Source organism: Colletotrichum aenigma (genome assembly GCF_013390185.1).
Source record: "Colletotrichum aenigma strain Cg56 chromosome Unknown KSG_Cg56_contig48, whole genome shotgun sequence".
Taxonomy (NCBI): domain Eukaryota; kingdom Fungi; phylum Ascomycota; class Sordariomycetes; order Glomerellales; family Glomerellaceae; genus Colletotrichum; species Colletotrichum aenigma.
In genome coordinates, this window is record NW_023500954.1 from 1 (window position 1) to 19493 (window position 19493).

At 53.6% G+C, this 19493-nt stretch overlaps 6 protein-coding genes across 6 annotated transcripts; 4 read left to right on the forward strand and 2 right to left on the reverse strand.

Annotated features, from left to right (window-relative positions):
- Positions 1-679: 679 nt before the first annotated feature.
- On the forward strand, positions 680-1175 carry CGCA056_v015157 (uncharacterized protein; the record flags this gene model as incomplete). Its single annotated transcript, XM_037330397.1, has 3 exons — positions 680-903; positions 973-1034; positions 1087-1175. The coding sequence occupies 3 exons, from the start codon at positions 680-682 to the stop codon at positions 1173-1175; spliced, it is 375 nt and encodes a 124-aa protein (XP_037171213.1).
- A 1513-nt stretch (positions 1176-2688) lies between these two features.
- Positions 2689-3700, forward strand: CGCA056_v015158 (uncharacterized protein; the record flags this gene model as incomplete). The annotated part of the gene is made up of 2 exons (XM_037330398.1): positions 2689-3305; positions 3364-3700. The coding sequence occupies 2 exons, from the start codon at positions 2689-2691 to the stop codon at positions 3698-3700; spliced, it is 954 nt and encodes a 317-aa protein (XP_037171208.1).
- Positions 3701-6913: 3213 nt separating this feature from the next.
- Positions 6914-7804, reverse strand: CGCA056_v015159 (uncharacterized protein; the record flags this gene model as incomplete). Its single annotated transcript, XM_037330399.1, has 1 exon — positions 6914-7804. One exon carries the CDS (start codon positions 7802-7804, stop codon positions 6914-6916), a length of 891 nt encoding a protein of 296 aa, XP_037171212.1.
- A 2801-nt stretch (positions 7805-10605) lies between these two features.
- CGCA056_v015160 (uncharacterized protein) lies at positions 10606-11550 on the forward strand (the record flags this gene model as incomplete). Its single annotated transcript, XM_037330400.1, has 1 exon — positions 10606-11550. The coding sequence occupies one exon, from the start codon at positions 10606-10608 to the stop codon at positions 11548-11550; it is 945 nt and encodes a 314-aa protein (XP_037171210.1).
- A 2873-nt stretch (positions 11551-14423) lies between these two features.
- CGCA056_v015161 (uncharacterized protein) lies at positions 14424-15472 on the forward strand (the record flags this gene model as incomplete). Its single annotated transcript, XM_037330401.1, has 2 exons — positions 14424-14476; positions 14575-15472. 2 exons carry the CDS (start codon positions 14424-14426, stop codon positions 15470-15472), a joined length of 951 nt encoding a protein of 316 aa, XP_037171211.1.
- A 3171-nt stretch (positions 15473-18643) lies between these two features.
- Positions 18644-19353, reverse strand: CGCA056_v015162 (uncharacterized protein; the record flags this gene model as incomplete). The annotated part of the gene is made up of 2 exons (XM_037330402.1): positions 18644-19087; positions 19141-19353. The coding sequence occupies 2 exons, from the start codon at positions 19351-19353 to the stop codon at positions 18644-18646; spliced, it is 657 nt and encodes a 218-aa protein (XP_037171209.1).
- Between the last annotated feature and the right edge of the window lie 140 nt (positions 19354-19493).

The window sequence follows — 19493 nt, forward strand, 5'->3', positions numbered from 1 at the left end:
GTGGGGTCGCTCACTGTTATCCTTACTGCGTATGTGCGGTCTGTTGGGTTAGCCTCTTCAGTCCTTCCGTAGTCATAGACGCAGTGAAAATGCTGCGGCCTCCAAATTCGGCCCCTTGTCGCTACCAGGCTTCTGCATCGTTAGCCTGTCGCAGTACTGCGCTTATTAGCTCCGTTCGCAGGTTGGGTAACATGGCTATACCAGGAGTCTGCCAGTTCATCGGCGTAGCCGATGAGGGATCCACCTTCGGCTTCTCATGTGTCCGTGGCAGAGTCGCCGACGGCTGAGTACTATCTGAACCAACGATTGCTGCGCACTGAGAGTTCCTCGGATCATTATTATGAATCGATAACTAGGCAAGACAAGCTTATAAAACCCGAGGATTCGCGGCTACCTACACCGTTTCATTCCGCATCTACTTGCTATTGTCTCTCAACTTGCATCCCCTTGAACAGGATGAGGCTTTTGTATTTCCTCTCGTCCTGCATGGCCGAAGCTGGCCTTGCTGTGCCAAACCCCAACAATGCTATAACAGTCCGTTCACCAGGCGATATGGCAACAATAGGCAGCGTTGTCTACGACAAGGACGGAATCCTGTCCCGCGATTCGAGCGCAGCTTGGGCAGCGGCTGAGAGGGTTGTGGGCACTCTCCGCCAGCCACAACACACACTACTACTTCATGTCCTGTAATAAAGCATATCCTGGACAGAAGGGTATGACACCTAGTCAGCAGTATACCATCGATCAGACGGGCTGTCTTCACGTGGGTCTCATCGTTGGCAAGACCGCCTTTCGCCAGAACAAGTTTACAGCAAGCTACTTGCACGTAAGGCGCCTGGCAGATAACCCCAACACCTGGACTCAGACACGCCATGACTGGGATGAAGTCAAGCGTATGCAACGGTACGTCGTCTATTGGCTATGAATCATTAATGCGTGTTGTTGGAAAGGGACTGAACCCATGCTATCCAGTATTGATTATGGAGGTACTACAACCTCTTCTAAAGCCAACATTGATAGAGTCATTAGAAAAGGTATGTTGCCATCTTGCCGTGGATGAGCTATACTGACTGACCACGTCTGTAGGCGAAGAATGGATCACGCTCTCCAAGGGTAAATACGACAAGGAATGGAACTGCCTTGCGTACTACCGTTTCATGGCTTCTAAGCTGTAGAAAGGAATAGGACATGGCCCACGATCGCAATAGCACCTATTATCCTTTCAACCTAGCAATTTCCAAGGCTAGCCACATATTCAAGAGGACCAACGTGAGTGCGATAGAAAAAGTTAAGATCATGTTAGGTTTCAACGCCATAATGACCGGACCTGTTTCAGCGGTCTAGACCAGTTTCCCCTAGGGCATTAGGCAAACCGAACGCGTTGTGGATCTCCTTTGCTCCAAAACTCTGATCAAATACCATCTCTGCCCTTGAACATTCAAGACTCAAATGACTAGAGGTCTGTTGACACCGTCATGTCTTCTGGCCATTGTTCCCTTTTCACTAGGCTCTGTTAAAAAGTTCCAATGCCCCAGCTGTTTCTTTTCAGGTCGCCTAACTACTAGGTGTCTGAGCGTTTAACACAGGTTTCTAAAACGTCGTAGCATGTTTAGGTGTTATTTGTTCTGCTTTGTGAAAGGGCTGATAGAGGACTGTAGTGCCAGTAGTCTGTGATGTTTAGGGGCGGTCAATTGCAGTATATCTGTCGAGCGAGCAATTGCTTCTAGAATGTGGATTCGGTCCCATCTAGCCTGGTGTCCACCTCTTCCTGCTCATCTTCATATGATGTCAAGAGCTTTGCTAGGGGTAAATGGGCAACGCAACCCTGGACTAATCAGTAGCCTTATAGTGATCATATGCAAATTCAGGGATGCTTCAGTCTGATGAATGTCATTTTCGATTGGATGGTCTCGTTCTCGCTATCCTGTCCGGACGCGCGGTAGCTGTCGGCCGAGCCTGCTATCCGGGCCCAGGAGCTGACCGGAATATAATTTGGGACGGGGTAGAACATATCGGTCAAAAAATGAACTACGAACTCCAAGCACTCTAATTACCCCTTGACAGGGGTAGAGCTAACGCTGCCTCAAACGTGCGCTCCTTTCATGGCCACCATTGCCGAAGGGTACTTAACTGGGGCCACGGGCAGCTTCGGCAGCCCCGGGCACCAGTAGGAAGGGCCCCGTTAAGTGTTTAGCGAAGGCAGCACCTAGTGGGATCGCGGTATCCGTAGGGTTATACGATGGGCACCGGAGTGGGGGTGAAAGGAAGGGGGGGAGAAAACGATTCAAAAGAAAAAAAAGAAAAAAGAGGAAACATACGCAAACACACACACTCAGTCTGCAGTTCGTACACTGCCGTCGGGTAGTATCTATCAGATTCGGCGAAACCGGCTCTAGCCTTCTCCTTTGACCCACGGCCATGCGCAGGGGCCCAGGGCGGATAATCTGGTTGATGTTCGCGACACCTAAATAGAGAAGGGATGAATAATCGGGTGCGATGCCCTGCAAAGAAGCGTGCTTACGTTAAGCATACGACGTCCTGCCCCAAATTCATAAAGCCAATCCTTCCTGCGCTTGGCACTATTGTTTATGAACTACATAGCTTCGCTGGCTGTTTCGTGATCTTCAAGGTCGAGGACTTTCCAGCTTCGCAACATTTATCTTGTAACAGATTTGGTCGGGTTTACCAATGGCACCGCCTCTACAGCTCTCTTGCACCATCTACTGGTCCCTAATAACCTTGTTCTGGCTCCTAGCTGTCTCATTAGAGGCTGCGCCGCTCGCGACATATCATGGCCGGGGCTTCGGCTCCTCTGTGTCGACAAAGGGAAGCATCACCGACTTCACCCTCTGTGAGGTAGAAGCCCTCACTAGGAAGAGTAGGGGTGGAGCATGCACCCAATTCCCGAGGGGCATTACTGTTGTCGGCCGCGATATCACCAAAGGCTGGTTTGATCGACAGGAGGCAGCAACACTTCAGAAGGAGTCTGAGGTTGACGTTAGCTTTTTTAGTCTTCTAGACACCCTTGACCCGCTCGGCAAGCTCCTTGACCGGAATAAGATTCCCTGGGCTGTTGCTGGTGGTCTCGCTCTGAAAATCCACGGACAATCAGATCGACACACTACCGACATCGACATGGTTGTACAGACCACTATGCCTAAGCTACGGGCTGCACTAAGCAAAGACAAAAAGTACATAGTTCCTGGGCCTGGATGGCCGAGCGAGTCTCACCTGCGGGTTTATCGCGACCGAGGAAGTGCAGGGAAGCCCAGATACATCGAGATTGATTTAGTGATCGCCGGTGAGTAAAGCCCCTCACTCCGGAGCCTCCGGCTGGTCTGCGGACACTAACGGCCGGCCTAGGCACCTTGACGACACCCCAAAGCTTGCAGGTCAATCGAAGGACTTCAAAGTGGAAAACGAGAGAAAGAGGCCGATCAACGTTCACGTCATGCGGCTCGGCAAGATCTTCATGTCGAAGGTCAATGCCTTAGCAGCGGAACATCGAAAGAAGGACGATAAGGACATGAAAGACATCAGCTGGATCATCGACAAGACCCCGAGGGCCCTGCTCAACGTTCAAACAGACCTGTCGTACGCTCTGCGGCAGCTGGTGATTAAGCATCTCGTTCGCTTAAAGTCGCCCCTGGTTAAAAAGGCTAGGCAGCTTCTCGGCGTCAACAGCCCTGCGAAGCTCTAGAGAGCGTCACCCGCCCCCCTAACCTGACCAGCTACTCCTATGTATTAAGCATGTCTGTCTGGGTAGATTCTAGGTATGATGGCTATAGAGACGCGAGTATCGGGAGGCAGGAAGGGCTCGAGAGGTGGTTGCCTCCATGGTGAGCTAGTAGTCTATCTGCTGCTCACTTGGAGTCTCGCCTGGTGATGGCTGTGATGGCTGTGATGGTTGTGGGTTAATCAGGTCACGAATAAGGGCGCGGGGACGGCGGGAATAGCCTCAACTCCCTTCAATACCGGCCGAGGCCCGCGATGGTATTGATGCACTTGCTGTATGTACCCCGGAAGGCGACCTGGGAGGATTGTCTTCGGTAAATCTGAAACCACTTATAGAGTTCGCCCAAATGTTACGCACACACGGGTGTTGAATACGCACACGACAGGTGTAGAAATATATCCCATCGATATATCAGCCTAACTAAGGGCCGTTAAGCTGTACTATCTTTCTTTACACGCTCAGCGTACGCACACTTATGCTTATCGTCGTAATTAAACCCTCTCACTGATTGGGTCGTTTACCACTTAGACACACCAATTCGCACCCTCATCGAGGGTGAAATTGAGGGCGAAATCGATGGACGGGCACTTTTCGCAGCCATCATCACCGGGGACACTACACTTCTCGAACTCGCAGTGGATTATACTAAGAGGAACCACCCCGATAAGTTAGATGTCACCTTGCCACCTTACTGGGGTCAACTCCGGGAAGAGGGTGACCCGCCCCCGCCCGTGATGCTTGCGGGATTGCAGGATATCATACCCTGGATTGATGACTACACTGCCCTTCAAGTAGCAATCGTTGTTGGGAACAAGCGGTTCGTCAAGAGACTGCTGGAAGAGGGCGCGGACGTAGCCCTCAGGAGCCCCGGGCCATGCTGGTCTTGCGATGACCTGGACGACCCTGGCCACCCACCCCACTTCAATCCCGACTTTGACGCCCCGAACGCAGCCAAGACACCAATTCATACTGCCATCTATTATGGACAGTCCAAGATTGCCGAAAGACTCATCAAAGCCGGAGCTTCAGGCATTGTTTCCGATGGCGACTCACCTCAGCCCCGATGAGTAAGACTTGTATCATTGGTGCTTGGTGCTTGGAGAGCCTCACATCCTGGAAACGAGCGTTCAGTCTCACTGCTTCACGATCTCTGCTGTGTTTACATACCCAGGTCCAGGACCATCAAAATCGCTAAACGCATCCTTCAGCAGAGAATTACATCCATCACGGACCAAACGTCGTGGGGGCAGCAGACTCTACCCAGGGCTTGTCGTACCAAGCGGTTTCGATACGCGAACTGGCTCGCGCAGCAACTCGGTGTCAACGTCCAAGCCCCTGTGCCCTGACGCCCAACTGAAACATTCCTTCTCGTGGCACTGGGGGCCGCCGTGGACCTCTAGTCAGGTCGCACAACCACACAGGCTTGATACGACGCCCTCTAGGACGACTTCGATGCATTACCCCAGCTCATGAAAGCCCTCATCAAATCGGATGACATCGATGTGACTGCCAAGTGACCAGACGGGTCAACAACCGCCCATCTTTGCGCCCGATTGGGTGGCGATGGCACCCTGTTTGGACGTGGGGACAAGAGCATCATCCAACAGCTTCTTGACGCGGACGCTGACGTCTCCGTCAAGGATGACGATCAGTTGGCCGCCCTCGATGTCGCGAAGCGTTTGCACAGCCCTCTCCCCTCGGCCGCGGTCGCTTCAATACCCTGGCCCCACCAGCCGAGCAGGTCCAGCGGGGCGAAGGGCATGTCTCGGCGTACTTCATTCCTCTACTCGGAAAAAGCCTAGGACAACTTGGGTCAAGCCGACTTGCGCGGCAGGTTCAACGTTGACGTGGGATGGAATAGGAACCTGAGGTTCTTCGTCCGAGGCCTCCATTCGACCGTATCGCCAGAGCCCGTGAGGAATCTGTGGTGGGTACACGACCCTAACGGGCCTAAGGGGCATATGCTGCGGTCACGGTCCTCGGGAGGGGCAGGACATCGAAGTATAGACCGTCGTACTGAGTTCCCTATCCAAACCATACAGCAGATGTACTGGAGTGCGTGCTCAGGGCCCGCCTCAAACCGCCCTCTCGTCAACTAACGTAGTTGGGGTACCAGGGCGGAGCGGCAGGATTGAGCACGACAAATACTGTATCAAATTCGGAGATGGAGGAGGTGATAATGCGGCACATCATCTGCGCTTGTTCTTGCTGTGGTCGAAGGCTTACGTCCTGAACAAAACGGAGGTATCAGCAGCCGTGCTCCTTAGGTGGAAACTGACGCCTGGGTGCTGGGGAGACGGTAGGCAGTGTTTTGGAGTAGGGTTCCCTCTAAGCGGTAGTTTTGAATATTAGACAAAATATCATGGAATGGAATGGACGTACGCATAGAGATGTGATGATGAGTAAGGACGTTCGGGGAAGATGCTGACGTGGGTATGTATGCTTGCCTAGGTACCTTACCTGCTGAGAGAGGAGCAAAACCAGTGTGGTTTGCCTTTGGATGGAAGGTCTTGGTCATGTGTACTGATGGCATGCGAACCCCCACTAACACACTTTTCCAACCACACTAGCCTTCAAGCTGCTTATCCCTTTCATTGTCATTGGTAAGGTACAATCGTAGGAATTAAAAGGGAACAGATAGCAGCGGCGGAAGCAGTGTTTGTGGTGTGATGGGCATGATATGATAGGTGGGGTCACCAGGTGCGGTCTCTGGCCGTTCTATAAGTCCTCTAATAAGCCACCGTGCAGATCAGACTGGCGCGTACAATTAAGCGCGGTCTCCGATTGACCGGCGGGAGAAGGGGAAGTGGATATCATGGGTTGGCTGGGGTTGAACATTGCCCCGAGACCAAAGCCGTCATCACCTAGCGGAAGCGGTGGAAAGGCGACCAAGTACTAACCGACTGTGTTCTTCTAGAAATGGAGACCTGCTTACTGGCCCTCCATGTTCATCAATAGGTAGGCTGGCTAGGTAGGTACCTTGGGTTCCATGCCTACGGCTCCTCCACCTCCATCCACCCCCCCTTACGACACGTAATACCTAAGTAGGTTACCAACTCAACTCCCTCACTCTGCCAGAAGCGGGCAGCCTGATGATTTTTGATCCTCATGCGTCGCAAAGCCACCCGACACGTCCCTGCTCATCCTCGCAGCTAGACTCCCTGGCGTCAATCCCGACTATCCCTTGATCTTGGCCTCCAGCTCCGTAGGGTGGGTGATGGCCCAGAACAGCAGTCCCATCGAGAAGAACGTGGACTTCTGGTCGCTTTTGTCCTCAGCCCTGCACTCCGCAATCCAGTAGCGCGCCACGATCTCGTCCTGCAGCATCTTCCGGAGGCTGGTTCTCTCGTCGTCGGAAGGGTTGACCCTGGCAATGCGGACGGCCAGGACGTGCATCATTGCCATGGCGAAGCTGCTGACGTGGTTGCCAGTGGTGTCCCAGACGGTTAGCTCGTTGGTGGACGGGGTGCGTTCGAAGTACTTGGCCGAGGTCTTGCCAGGCACCTTGTTCGCGACGCTCAGGTACTCCTGGAACAACGCGGCATAGAAGTCGCCCAGGTGAGACCCCTCCTCGCCAGCGCCAGGCTTAAAGGGGACCCAGACGTGGGTGGTGTCGTGCTTCAGCTCCTTGCGGCAGCCGCCGGAGCCGTCGGGGACAGAGATGACCTCAACCTCCCAGAGAAGCGTTCCGGGGACCTCCTCATGTATGATATCCTTGAAGAATCTCATCCGACCATTCTCCTGGAATGCGTCCTCATCCCACTCCCGACCGATCTTGATACCCCCATTCATGATAACCGAAAGCCTGCTCGTGTCTGCTTGCTGAAGCTTGTCGAAGGCCAATGCTAGAGCCCGAACAGCCCCTGGCACGGCGCAGGAGACAACTTGGTGGCCCGATGTGAACTCCTTCATCGTGAGGATGGTGTCCTGGCATAGGCGGCGGAGTTCGGCGTCCGTCGGCCTGCTCTCGAGGGTGTCCTTGGTCATCGACTCGACAGCATGGCGGGAGACGAGGTTCCTGGAGATGAAAGCCAAGGTATCATTGACCGTGCGCTGCGGGGAAGTCATCATTGCGGTGTTTTTTTTTTTTTTCTTTTTTCCTTTCCTTTTTTCCCTTTCCCTTCCGTTTCTCTTTTTCTTCTCTGCGGGTTCCCCTGAGCACCTGTTAGCATTGTGTAGGTAAGGTTGGTCGGAAGGAGCGATGGGTATTCATGGGGTAGCGTGCTCCCTACCTTAGGGAGGATTGATGTGAAGTGCGGCTAGCTGAGGCTTCGGTGTTGATAGGTGATGTGTGAGAAGAAGCTTAAGGTTGTTGCTAGTGGTGGTCTAGGAAGGAAACCTGAGCTTGTGGGATAGGACCGAGGGTGGAGGAGATATTCGTCTCTTGTACTGCACCCCTGGCCTGGTGTCTTGAGCGTGAGGGAAGGAAGGTAAGGCGGAAGCTGTTGGCCAAGGCCTGCTGTGGCGGTGGCGGCGGCTTCTGGTCGTGATTGTGGATGTGATTGATTGTGGATGGGGTTGTTGTTTGTAGTAGTAAGGTACCTGGTGGTGGTGTTTGGGGGAACCCAACTCTCTGGCCCGAGTCTGGTTAGGAGTGAGGCCTTCACCTAATGACACAGCTGAGAGGTCTCGACAGAGGCTAGCCCGCGTGCGGAAGGTACCTTACGTACCAGGAGGCAGGAACAACCCATGGGCTGGGGTGAGTATAGCAGTAGTAGATAGCTTGTGACAATGCCGTATCTAGCATGGGGGGGCTTGTGGTGGCAGGAGCGGTGTGGTGATTGGGGCAAGTCCTCGGCTAAGCCCTCGTTTGAATGTGAGTAAGGCATTTAACAGCAGTGGAGTCAACGCAGAAGCTGCGCGCCAGCGCAGGCAAGAGACAAACAGGCCAGGCATGAATATGATGGTGGTGTTCGTGAGTCGCCTGTGACGATGACGTCTCGCACAACAAAAGGCAGTTAGTAGCTGGAGACGAACCTAAATTGGAACCCGGATCAACGACGACAAGAATTTCAAGTACACGATAGTTATCATGTGGTTTAGCCACCACCTAGGTGATGAAGAAAGAAGCAACTCTCTGTGCTAGGATGAGAGACGCTCGTAATCGTCCGAGCCCTCATAGAGGTCTAATAGCTAACCGACGTCCGCATACACCCATGGAATACTTGTCTACACATATCACACAAGTGCTGGGCGGTCTTGACGGAATCACAGAGAGGTTTTATGGGAAACTCGCACGGTGGATCGGGGTGATAATGGAACATAATATCAGTCGGCGCGGATGAAGAGTTGGAGCGCTGGCGAGACGCCTTTTTGCTTAAAGTCCCGGATTTAATACAGGCGGTAAACCTCAGAAGCCAGAGGTCCGATCTTGAACTTGCTCAAGCTCCTTGGATTTAAGGTGGTCGGTAAGCCTCGCGACATTAAGTGTTCCTCCTCGTTGTGCTCACCTCAGCCTTCTTCTTCCTCTTCTTCCTCTTCTTCCTCTTCTTCCTCTTCTTCCTCTTCTTCCTCTTCTTCCTCTTCTTCCTCTTCTTCCTCTTCTTCCTCTTCTTCCTCTTCTTCCTCTTCTTCCTCTTCTTCCTCTTCTTCCTCTTCTTCCTCTTCTTCCTCTTCTTCCTCTTCTTCCTCTTCTTCCTCTTCTTCCTCTTCTTCCTCTTCTTCCTCTTCTTCCTCTTCTTCCTGTCGACTTACATCATCCCGTAGCTTCTATTGTTAACTTCGTGATGGGTTGACCAGATCCTAGACATCGCTGGTGTTGCTTTTCCTCTTCTTTGCCCGTTGTGTATTCATTGGGGGTGGGAAATGCGGCGAGATCCTGTCGTAGATGATGATGGTAGAAAAGGGCCTACGAGGTTATATATAGGTTGTAGGTTACACGGATCTTGGGAGGAGTTAGGGGGTGGCGCAGATTCCGGTAATCCGTTCTCTTGACCCTTACTGCAGCCCGCCTCTGAAGAGCCTTCAACCTGTGTCACGCACCTATTGACATGATAATGGTGGAGGAAGGGGCGGGATGCACCGCACCTGTCGTAGAAATCAAGGTAGGAGAGATACCTCTTGGGAGGGGAGGAAAAGAAAAGAGAAGTTCATCACTTTCTCAGGTTTAGAAGCTACGTCCTTGACGGCTTGGTAACTGCCGCTTTTGTCAGCACGATCATTTGAGGAATGGGTTAATCCCTTCTTTCCTCCTGAGGTCGCTACGCCCAGTAGCATGCACCTGCCGCTTGCGCCTCGTCCCGGATCTGGAAACTGTTGCCTTCTCCCTTTTTGAGTAGGTGTTACCTGTCTTTGTACCGGTAGCTTGCTTGCCTTCTCTCGCCATCTCTTTTGTTGCCGCTGGCTTCAGGCATCTACTCCAGGCCCGTCCCTCCTTCTTGGAACCTATTGAGTGGAACCCTCCACCCACATCACCGGTGCAGCCTGCCTGCACTCACGCTGCATCGCAACTTCCTCATTTGACACTCACCACCCGCCGCGCTAGGTAAGGTATTTAAGGCGGCCGAGGCTCATCTGCTACCCTTTTCAAACCTCTTCTGGACATCAACAGCATCACATCACATCACAAACGCTGCAGCCTACAAGCCCACCATCGCAGGCAACTCCGAAAGACTCTCGACCAAGGCACATACCCGCAACAGTAGCAGTTACTACCTTTTCGGCTCCTGCCTTTGGGCCTCTTCCCGAGATTTCAACCTTCTCCTCCGAGAATCCGACCTCTCCCCAAAAATCCAGCCGCACCTGGCAGCCTACCCACATCCTCAACTTCACCCACACACCTGGAAGGTAAGCACACACAGACACACCCACCTCTACGCGGTTGCCTACTTCCAGTCCACTGCTACACATACTAATCTCGGTCTACAGCGATGGCCTCTCAAACCCGTACCATCATCCCCGACAGCGCCACCCGGCGCCAGCGTGAGGAGGAGCTGGTTGCGACAGGCGTTCTGACGGAGCTCCGCATGGTGCTGAGTAGCGACTCTAATCCCGAGTATGCCATTGGCGATAACCAGCTCTCCCTGATGGAGATCGCACATGGCAGGGCGCGCGCTAATGATTTCGCCCAACACATCAGCGGATCCAACAATCAGATCGGCCGTCGGCTGGCGCTCAAGGCGGCTGTATGCGTCAACGCTGCCAACGAGCAGTCAAGCGAGCAACCCTCTATCATCTTCAGTACATCAAACGAGCGCCTGTCAGAGAGGCTTCGGACCGCAGTGGACCTAAAGGCGGAGGGTCTGGCCGAGGCTGGGGCGTCCCCTGGAGGGAGCGCTCGGGTCGTGGCCTTGGTTAGCTTCTACAACGGCAGTATCAACAACACGCCTGACCATGCCTATGTTAGGCTCTCAGTACACGTCATGGATAGTGGCGCTGCGAGGGGCAAGTGGTTCGGTGTCTTGGTTGACGATGTTGCCACCTTCAGCGCGAACGGAGAGAGTGGGGACCATTACTACCACGAGATCATGAGGGGCGTTGGACAACTACAACTTGGAAAGGCTGAGGTCCGGCGGCCAGAGGGGGAGGTCATGTCTATCGATCTGTTCTCGACCCCGGTAGTCAGGCTCAAGCACTTTGTTATGCGCGACGCAGGCTTGAGCTTCGCCTTCGGCTTGGAAAAAATCCTCAACCCCAGCACCAGCGCCGAGAAGACTCTCGAGGAATACATCTCTATCTTCGCAGGGTACGCCGCTAACGCGCCGATGGCTGCTACTCTCCCTGGGGGTGGCCCGTCCTACTTCGCACGCAACGTCCTCCGCCACCGCGGCGTCTGGGATGTGGATGATGACGAGTTGATCAGCATGGGCGGCTGAGCAGGTGGTGGGTCTCCCTTTCGGCAGAAGACACATGTGATGGCAATGGAATGCTGAGGGAGTGCCTACCCGGCGCTTAGAAGGGGGTGTGAAGGGGGAAGGTAGGGGACCTAGGGGTTCATAACTCTAGAGCACGCGGTGGGTTTGCAGTCATCATCAGACGTGATTATCAGGCGTTGTTGTTTTGATATCAGGCGTTTTTAGGTAGCTAATGAAATGCGAATCAGCCACAATGGTGGAATTTTCGCTCCCAGCCTATCGGGCTGGATTTCCAACTGCAGGTCATCCTTGTTTAGTGATGGCGAGTCCGCTCGGTGCGAAGTATTATTATATCTGTGGTACTCTGGAACGCTTCCAACCTCCCTGCCGAATGGTACTCGCACAGCGCTCCTCCTAGACTTCATCCCGGCTACGAAGAAAAAAGCCCATACAGCTGAATTCTTCTAGACAGCGGAATGGCTGACCCCAGGGGTCGGGATGAGGTGTTTTTAGCAGCCCCAAGTTGTTCTCTACATCTTCAGGGCCTTGGAAGCGTCCGAGTACGCCTCTGTCGACTGCAACCGGCTTAGTAATTACAAGTAAGAGATTATGAGTACGACATGCGAACTTGGAACGATGTGATCGTCGTCCGTCCGGCTTCCGCCTCAGCCTCTGCCTCAGCCTCCGCGTCGGCCTCAACCTCGGTGTTCAACAAGACACCCACCCCATGGGTGCGTCGGGCGAACTCCACCCTCATAGCCCCATCTTTTCGCGTTCGTGGTAGTAAAAGCCCTGAGCCCCGATCTGCGGGACCAAACGCCGGAGCCTTCCATTCTACCAATGCCAGCGCCCAGGTGCCCGGGCCCCCTCGGCGGCTCGGAAGTGGACGTAATGGACGGTACCTTATGTGGCGCCCATGCCGTGCATCGACGGCATCTGTGGTTCTCGGGGTCGACAATCTCCCCAATCAATCTTGTTTCGTGTGGGCTTGCTGTCGCTTCGCGGGCTTGATGTCCTCAGAGGTAATGGCGTTCAGGCAGACATTCGCCCACATAGAGGGATGGACCAGGTCGAACCACAACGAGCTGGCCGTTGAGAAGGGGATCAGGTACTCAAACGGTTCTTCTATCGACATGTAGTAGCTGAAGATGCAGTCGATCAGCTCGCGGGGTAGTCTCCCTAAGGGGAAGGGCCGGTCCGCGTTAGCAGGGAAGGAAGCCATGGCGACAAATCGGGGCTCTAGCCAGGCGGGGGGGCCGGGGGGTCCCGGTAGCGTTAGCAGTAGCGCCCCGGGATGCATGCGTCAAACATGCGCGTGGATTATAAGATGCGTATGATGGTAATGACTGTATGAGGTAGCTAGTGTTAGTACTGCTTTTTTAGTGAAGAGGGGTTGCTATAAGGAAGTTAGGTAGCATGAGTTCGGGGTGTACGACGCTGGAGGGTATGCCATGGATAGATAGGTAGGTACTCAAGTCTAAGGTATGAGAGGTACTTGTTGTTTTCGATGGGCATGGTAGGTAGGGGTTTGTGGGATGGGATTTGTGAAGGAAGGAGGCTTGAGGCTGCAGTGGTGGTGAGCGAGGGAGAAAGAGCGATTTGAAATAGACAAGCAGACAGCCTTTTGCCTGAACGGTTCGCAAATATTACATATTATACGGCTCGAGTATAAGGTGCTGTGAGGTGATTCGTGCTCCGTACCTGCTCTCTGTCAGGAGTCTCACTACCTCACGCTCTAATTCCACTTCAAAAACGGACGTTGTATTAAACAAAGATAAGGTAGGAGGGAGGGAAGGGGTCACCCACCGCGCCGTTGCAGAAGTACTCTGGGATCCTAATTTCTTACTATATCCCCCCTTGGTCCAAGCTCTGGTCTTGCCTATTATACACGCCTTAAGAGCATCCGGCTTGATTTTGCTGCTTCTAGCGCCCGCCTAAGATTACCCGCGAGTCTCTAGCTAACGTCGATTTAGTTTCTGCCCCGCCACTTATCCTCTGCACCCCTAACTACCTCAACGTACCTTTCCCTAGACAGACGGAGAGTATCACCTAAGGTAAGGTAGGGTCCACACATAACTACACTGTCAGTGTTGGCAGCAGCGACCCCGCTCCCCAGGACAACTGCAACGTTGTGTCGTTATTTTGTCTATGTATAGTGTTGCCCCGTGGTAAGTATACCCTCCTCTAAGCGGCGGTTTGAGTGTTCCTAGGTGTTCGTTCATCTTTACACGCTAACAAGCTACGTCCCCAGGAGGTCCTTCCCCGAGGTACCCGGTTACACGCGTACCTACCTACCTGGGCTGCCTGCGCCTTCCGGCCCGCACCCGACCGAGCCGCGGTTTTCACCACTTGCCATCTGCATAAACCTACCTAAGCACACTAGCCGGCCCGGGCAGTGCCTGCGCTGCCGATTCCAGGAGGTCCCCCGCCGTTCCTTCTCGTTACGGAAGTCATCCCATGGGCCTTCCCGCCGGCGTCGTCTTTGCAGTTGTGGTTTTATCTCGGCGTTGGTTAGAGCCAGTGGATGCAACTCTCCCGTCGGGAAGGTGACGCCTCCTCGCAATTACCCTTCCCGCCCTCCCAACTTCACATTCATCTTCTGCAATCCCATGACCCTTAGGTTCCTTCTAATGCACCAAAGCCCACCTTCCACCAGCCCGCAGGTGGTCAGAGCCGCTTATTCCCACCCAACTGCACTGTCCACCTCAGTAACACTAAACACCACCACATCAAGCGACCGCTAAGGCACCTTACACTATACAACCTCAACATACCTTAGGTACCTTACCGCCGGCCGTCACCTAGGCCATCTCTCTCTCTCTCTCTCTCTTCACACACACACACCACATACACGCACGCACACCTATTCTGTTGTGCTGTTCCCCTAAGGCGATATGGTGCGGCTACTATACGACTTCGCAAAGGGCGCGGCAGCCCAGAAGAGCAGGTTAGAGACTACGTATCGGGAACGCCGCCTCCTCATCAGCATGGGAGTAGGCTAAGGTGTAGCAGCAGGCTGGGCGGTTTCGCTAACATTTCCTACAGGGACACAACGCAGCTAATCATAATACGGTGCCACTCTACAACGTTCCTCGTCCACCGCGACATCATCGTCGAGTGTTCGTCGTACTTTCAAGGCTGCATAATGGGATTCTACAGGGAGGGCTTCGACAGGTCTGTAGACTTTAGCGACGACGACGACGTCCGGCCTGAGTGCGTATATGCCTACTTGTCCTTCGTCCACCACTGGTATTTTGCCGCATGGGCTAACGGGAAGCCAAGCGGGCAGGGCCTGATGTCTATCGCCTCGCGCATGACACTGTCCTCGGTAGCGGAGGCAATCATTCTGTCTGACAGGCTGCTTAATCGGGCGATGCTCATCCTGCTCAAGGAGGTCTTTATTGGGCTCCTCCAGGCAAGGCAGACGGCTTGGCTGGACGCCAAAGCCACGAACAGGATTTGGGGCGACGCTGAGCACCAGGCCTACTTTAACGACTACACCTCGTCTTTTGACGTGTTCTCGAGAGGGCATGCGGACGATAGGCTTATGCAAGAGGCCATCGCGCACTCGTGGCACATTGTCACGCGACAGACGATGGCCCTACACACGCACTACGAAGCGAAGCTGTCGCGAGACTTCGTCTTGCGGGTCGGGGCTAAGCGCCACCGCCCCGACGGCGAAGACATCTGCACGAACATGGTTGAAAGGGCTGCGGGGGTTTTCCTCGTTGAAAGCGATAGATCAGTGACAGAAGCGTTTCTGAGGGACCGCAGGAGGAGGCGGAGGGTTCTCGGCCTGTTCCGAAGCTTAGAGGGGTTAATAAAGGTGCAGGACCTAGCACCATGGTACAAGGAGCCGCCCGAGGCCGCCGAGGAGAGGAGTGCGAGGTTCCGGGAGGGGGCGGCGGGAATGGCGTTGGTTGTGTGGGGCGGCTGCTTTTGATTCCAGAAGGCGAGCTGTCGTGCTCCCGGCTTGTATACTTTTTTATCTATGGCTTACACATTTGGCATATGGGCGGCTTGGAGATAGGGTCGCAGCAGCCGCGGCGAACAAGGAGGGGCGCCGGGGTTAACTACTTTGCTTTATAGATATCACCCTTTATGGATTAATTCGTCGCCTACGAGCTGGAAAACACACATGTGCTGCTGCAGGTGCTCTTGTATACCCACCAGGTGGCGGAGGGAGCTAGCTCTCTGTGAGGCTAGATACATTATACCACTGAGCCATGCAGCACCTGGTGACTCTCCTGCATTGTTTCAGCTGCGACTGGCATGGAGGGTGTTCGTCCACTACAGTATCCGGCCGGCTGAGTACAGAAAAGGCATGATACCTGCTTTTAGATTAGGTTATAAAAGACCTGCGTGCTTGTTCGGCAGACTCCTTGAATCTTACTGGCGGGAGATCCTGAATGATTATTCGGCTTCCCCGTTATATGGACTGGTCTGCTTGGTGTGAAGCCTGGTGTTCTATTGACGATCGGGCGAGCTCGTCTAGGCTGCCCAGGCTAACAGCCGGCAGGCTGGTCTCACTCGCCCCTGTTGCGCGCCCTCATTAGAACGTGCACACAGAATGCGTACCTACAGGCAGCAGCTACCTTGGATACAGGCCTTATGATTTCCTACACTAACTAGTTGTACCTTATGTTAACAGGTACCTCACACAAACCAAAGTGTGAAAAAAAAAAGAGTGCATATCTAGGTACTGCAGCGTGCTGTGAGGGTGGGCATGAGCGAGATGGGACTCGAGCGATGATTACATGCAATGCATGCTTATATAAGCATCAACCCAATGCGGGATTCCTCGTCTGGGCCGAGGATTACCTAGACTTAAGCTGAGAGAAATCAGCAACATGTGTAAATAGTGATCATAGGGTTGTATACTTGACCCTACACCGCTTAGTTGGTAGCCACAATCTTTAAGACGATAGGGACATATACCATAACCCGAACGACCTAACCATGATGACCCTAACTGCCTAACCCGCGCCCGGCTCAGGTTAGCTATCTCTACGTCGTTAGTTGAATTTCCACAAGTGAGGATCTAAGGCTCTGAGGCTCTTCAAGGGACGAGAGGACCATATAACATACTCCATGGCTGTTAAGCTATGGGCAAGGGGCGGCCGCGGGGCTCGACGCTACCTTGAAATGCGACATGGACGTCTAGGCTAGGCACATCTCATGGTTATATGTAACTGACGTCCTAGCCAGGGAGGCCGGACCATATCTACAGAGCCAGGTTTAGAGTATCTGGTTTTTAGAAATCACTACTAGTGGTCTTTAGAGTTATGAGCTGCTTCGCCCAGGATCCTTCACAATGATGATAGGGGTTGGGGGGTTTAATCTGTTAAGCAAGCATTTAGAATCAGGCTCGGTCTGTGAAGAACGCAGGAAAACTGCAAATCGAGTATCATGTACCTGCCTAACCGGACGGTGTCGTAAGGACTATATCAGCAGCTACAAGAAAGAACTCCAAAGAAGGATGATTACAGTAGGAGGAAGATATCGGGGGGGGGAACAAACCAAAAGAAAAAAAGAAAGAAAAAAGAAAAAAAAAGAAAAAAAAAAAAAAAAAAAAAAAAAAGAAAGAAAACCCAAAAGATGAGAAAAAGAAAGAGAGAAAAAAGCAAAAAAGGTATAAGGAAAATAAAGGGTTCCATCCTACTATAGGGCATTGAGTAATACGCACGTCCTAGTCCAACGTCATGCTGTAGAAAGCCTCGCTTATGAAAGTTGAGGTCCATTACTAAGGTATTGTTCAGATCCCAGCGGTGTTAGGTTAAACGCTAGATACCTTAGATCAATGCCTTGGTCAAGACGCCTCTAGGTGTCTCTAATGAGAGACTTGCGATTCGCGGTCCGGCAAGGATGCTTCTTCCAGGCTGTTAATTGGCGTCTGGTTAGCTGCGGCGAAAAACCGCATGACTTTCTCCGAATAGCGATTTGCCGAGCCTCCCGCCCCCTTCGGCTCTGAGAATAGACAGCTGGCAGTGTCATATCAAAGAACCAACCTCTATAAAGAAGGCGTGGCGGGTGCTGCTGAGAGGCTTTGGAAGACATCCCTTGGAAGAAGGGTGTGGTGTGTGTGCGCTATGCTTAGGGTTGCTGGTTTGAGCCTACGCCCCGGGTGATCGCCCCATCTGCTCTTATAAGGCTACCTTAACTCTCCATTCTGATCTCAAGCCATTTTCTTGTCTGGCCTGGGCTAGTGGTGTTAGCTATTGCAAAGTTGGTATGCAGTCGTTGAGATGGTAAGGGGTGCGGTCATGGGCCAAGTCGAATGAGCACTTCTAATAGCCGGCTTTGGCTTTGATAGCCCCCTCCTCTCCTCTCCTCTCCTCTCTTCCGCTCCCAGGGGCTGGGGCCTTCTTCTGGCTGTTTGGTGCTGTCTATACCGCGCGTCAGATGAGGTAGAGCAGCCGATTTCCTCAGAGCTCCTTTGCTGGCTGGTGTACCTATATCGGTCGCTTGTATTCGTAGGCTGGCTGGCTTAGCTGTCAAGGCCTTCAAATTTAAACAGGCCTTTCGGTTCGACTTGATAGCACAGGCGTTTACCTACTTGTCACGATGAGTGAATGAAATCTTGCGCACATCGCCGTGGATTGAGATGTACAGGTCCAAGGCTTATTAGGTGTTATGAAGTTCGGTTGGGCCGCTATGATACCCTTGCCCATATGCAGGCGATGCCCTGATCCTCCACTTCCCTAGACGTGCCCCAAGCCCTCCCTACCTAGTGCCTACGTCGCGAACTGCGGTCGCTCCTTCTCCTCTTCGGACACGAATACTCCCCTCGATTGCGGGTATGTTCTCTCGCTCGTCACAGGGCGGGCGGGCGGCCGGGCGGACGATCCGACAAGGGATCTGATGCAACGTGGATGCCTGCGTTCCATTGCGGGACGGTTTCGATTCGACTGAGATCGGTCGGTCTTTGAGAACAGCAGGTCCATATGCGCAATTCGGGAGACCGCCTAGACCGCAAGCGACGAAGATGGCTGATTAACCCACCCGACCCTCGCAACGGACCGTTACGGTTCGCACAGTGTTTCCATTTCGTCCGCGGAGGTGAACAGGGACCGCAGCTTTGGGAATATAGTGTGGAGCTGCTTGACGACCTCCGCTACGCCCTCATCGACCGGCCCGGCTCTCCTTCCCTTGGAATGCTGATGGAGTGGAGGGTTATCTTCATTGATTTCCCGGTGTCGTGGCGTGTCGAGTTTGGTGGTGGGGGCCGCCAGGAAGAAGATGCTGCTGGCAGCCGCAGGCTCGCGTCGAGAACCAGCTCCTCTATCTCTTGGTTGTTGCGTGCAATCGACTCCAACATGTGCTGGCGGCTTCCCTGGCCGGGCGTGAGGGAGTAGACGCCGGGGAGGCTGAGTTGGAACGTCTTGAGTTGGCTCATCCCTCTCTGATCGCATCCGAAGCGTTGTTGGGGGGGAACGTCCCACGGCTCCAGAGCCCCATCCGTCCACCGCGAGACGTTCCAATCAGGCGGAGCTCCTGCAGCTGCGTCATTCTCGACAGGTACGTGAGGATTGCGGGCGAGATGCTGGCTGGCTGAACCGTACGGTGAGCGAGTTCAGGGCTGACATGGTTGCGAGCTCTTGATACAGGGAGGTGCACTCTCTCATTGGTCTGATGTCGAGCTTGGTGAGAGATCTGAGGGTTGACCTCGGCGCTTGTACAATCCGCGTGTTTGGGGGTAGGGGACTCAGAAGGCTCGAGATGGCCGGCTCTATAGTAATGCGCAGCCTGCTCAGCTCTGGGCAGTCGGACAGGGCGTGTGATTATCGCAGACTCGTCACATCCGTACGTCAGGTTTCGGAACATGCTGGCGGACGTCAGCTGTCCACGCTGGCTGCACAACTGAGACTTCGTCGTGATGGTATGCCAGATGGTCGACGCGGAGTTGGGAGAGATTCGTCAGCAATGATACGAAGTCCGGGAGGGCGGACTCGACATGCCAACTG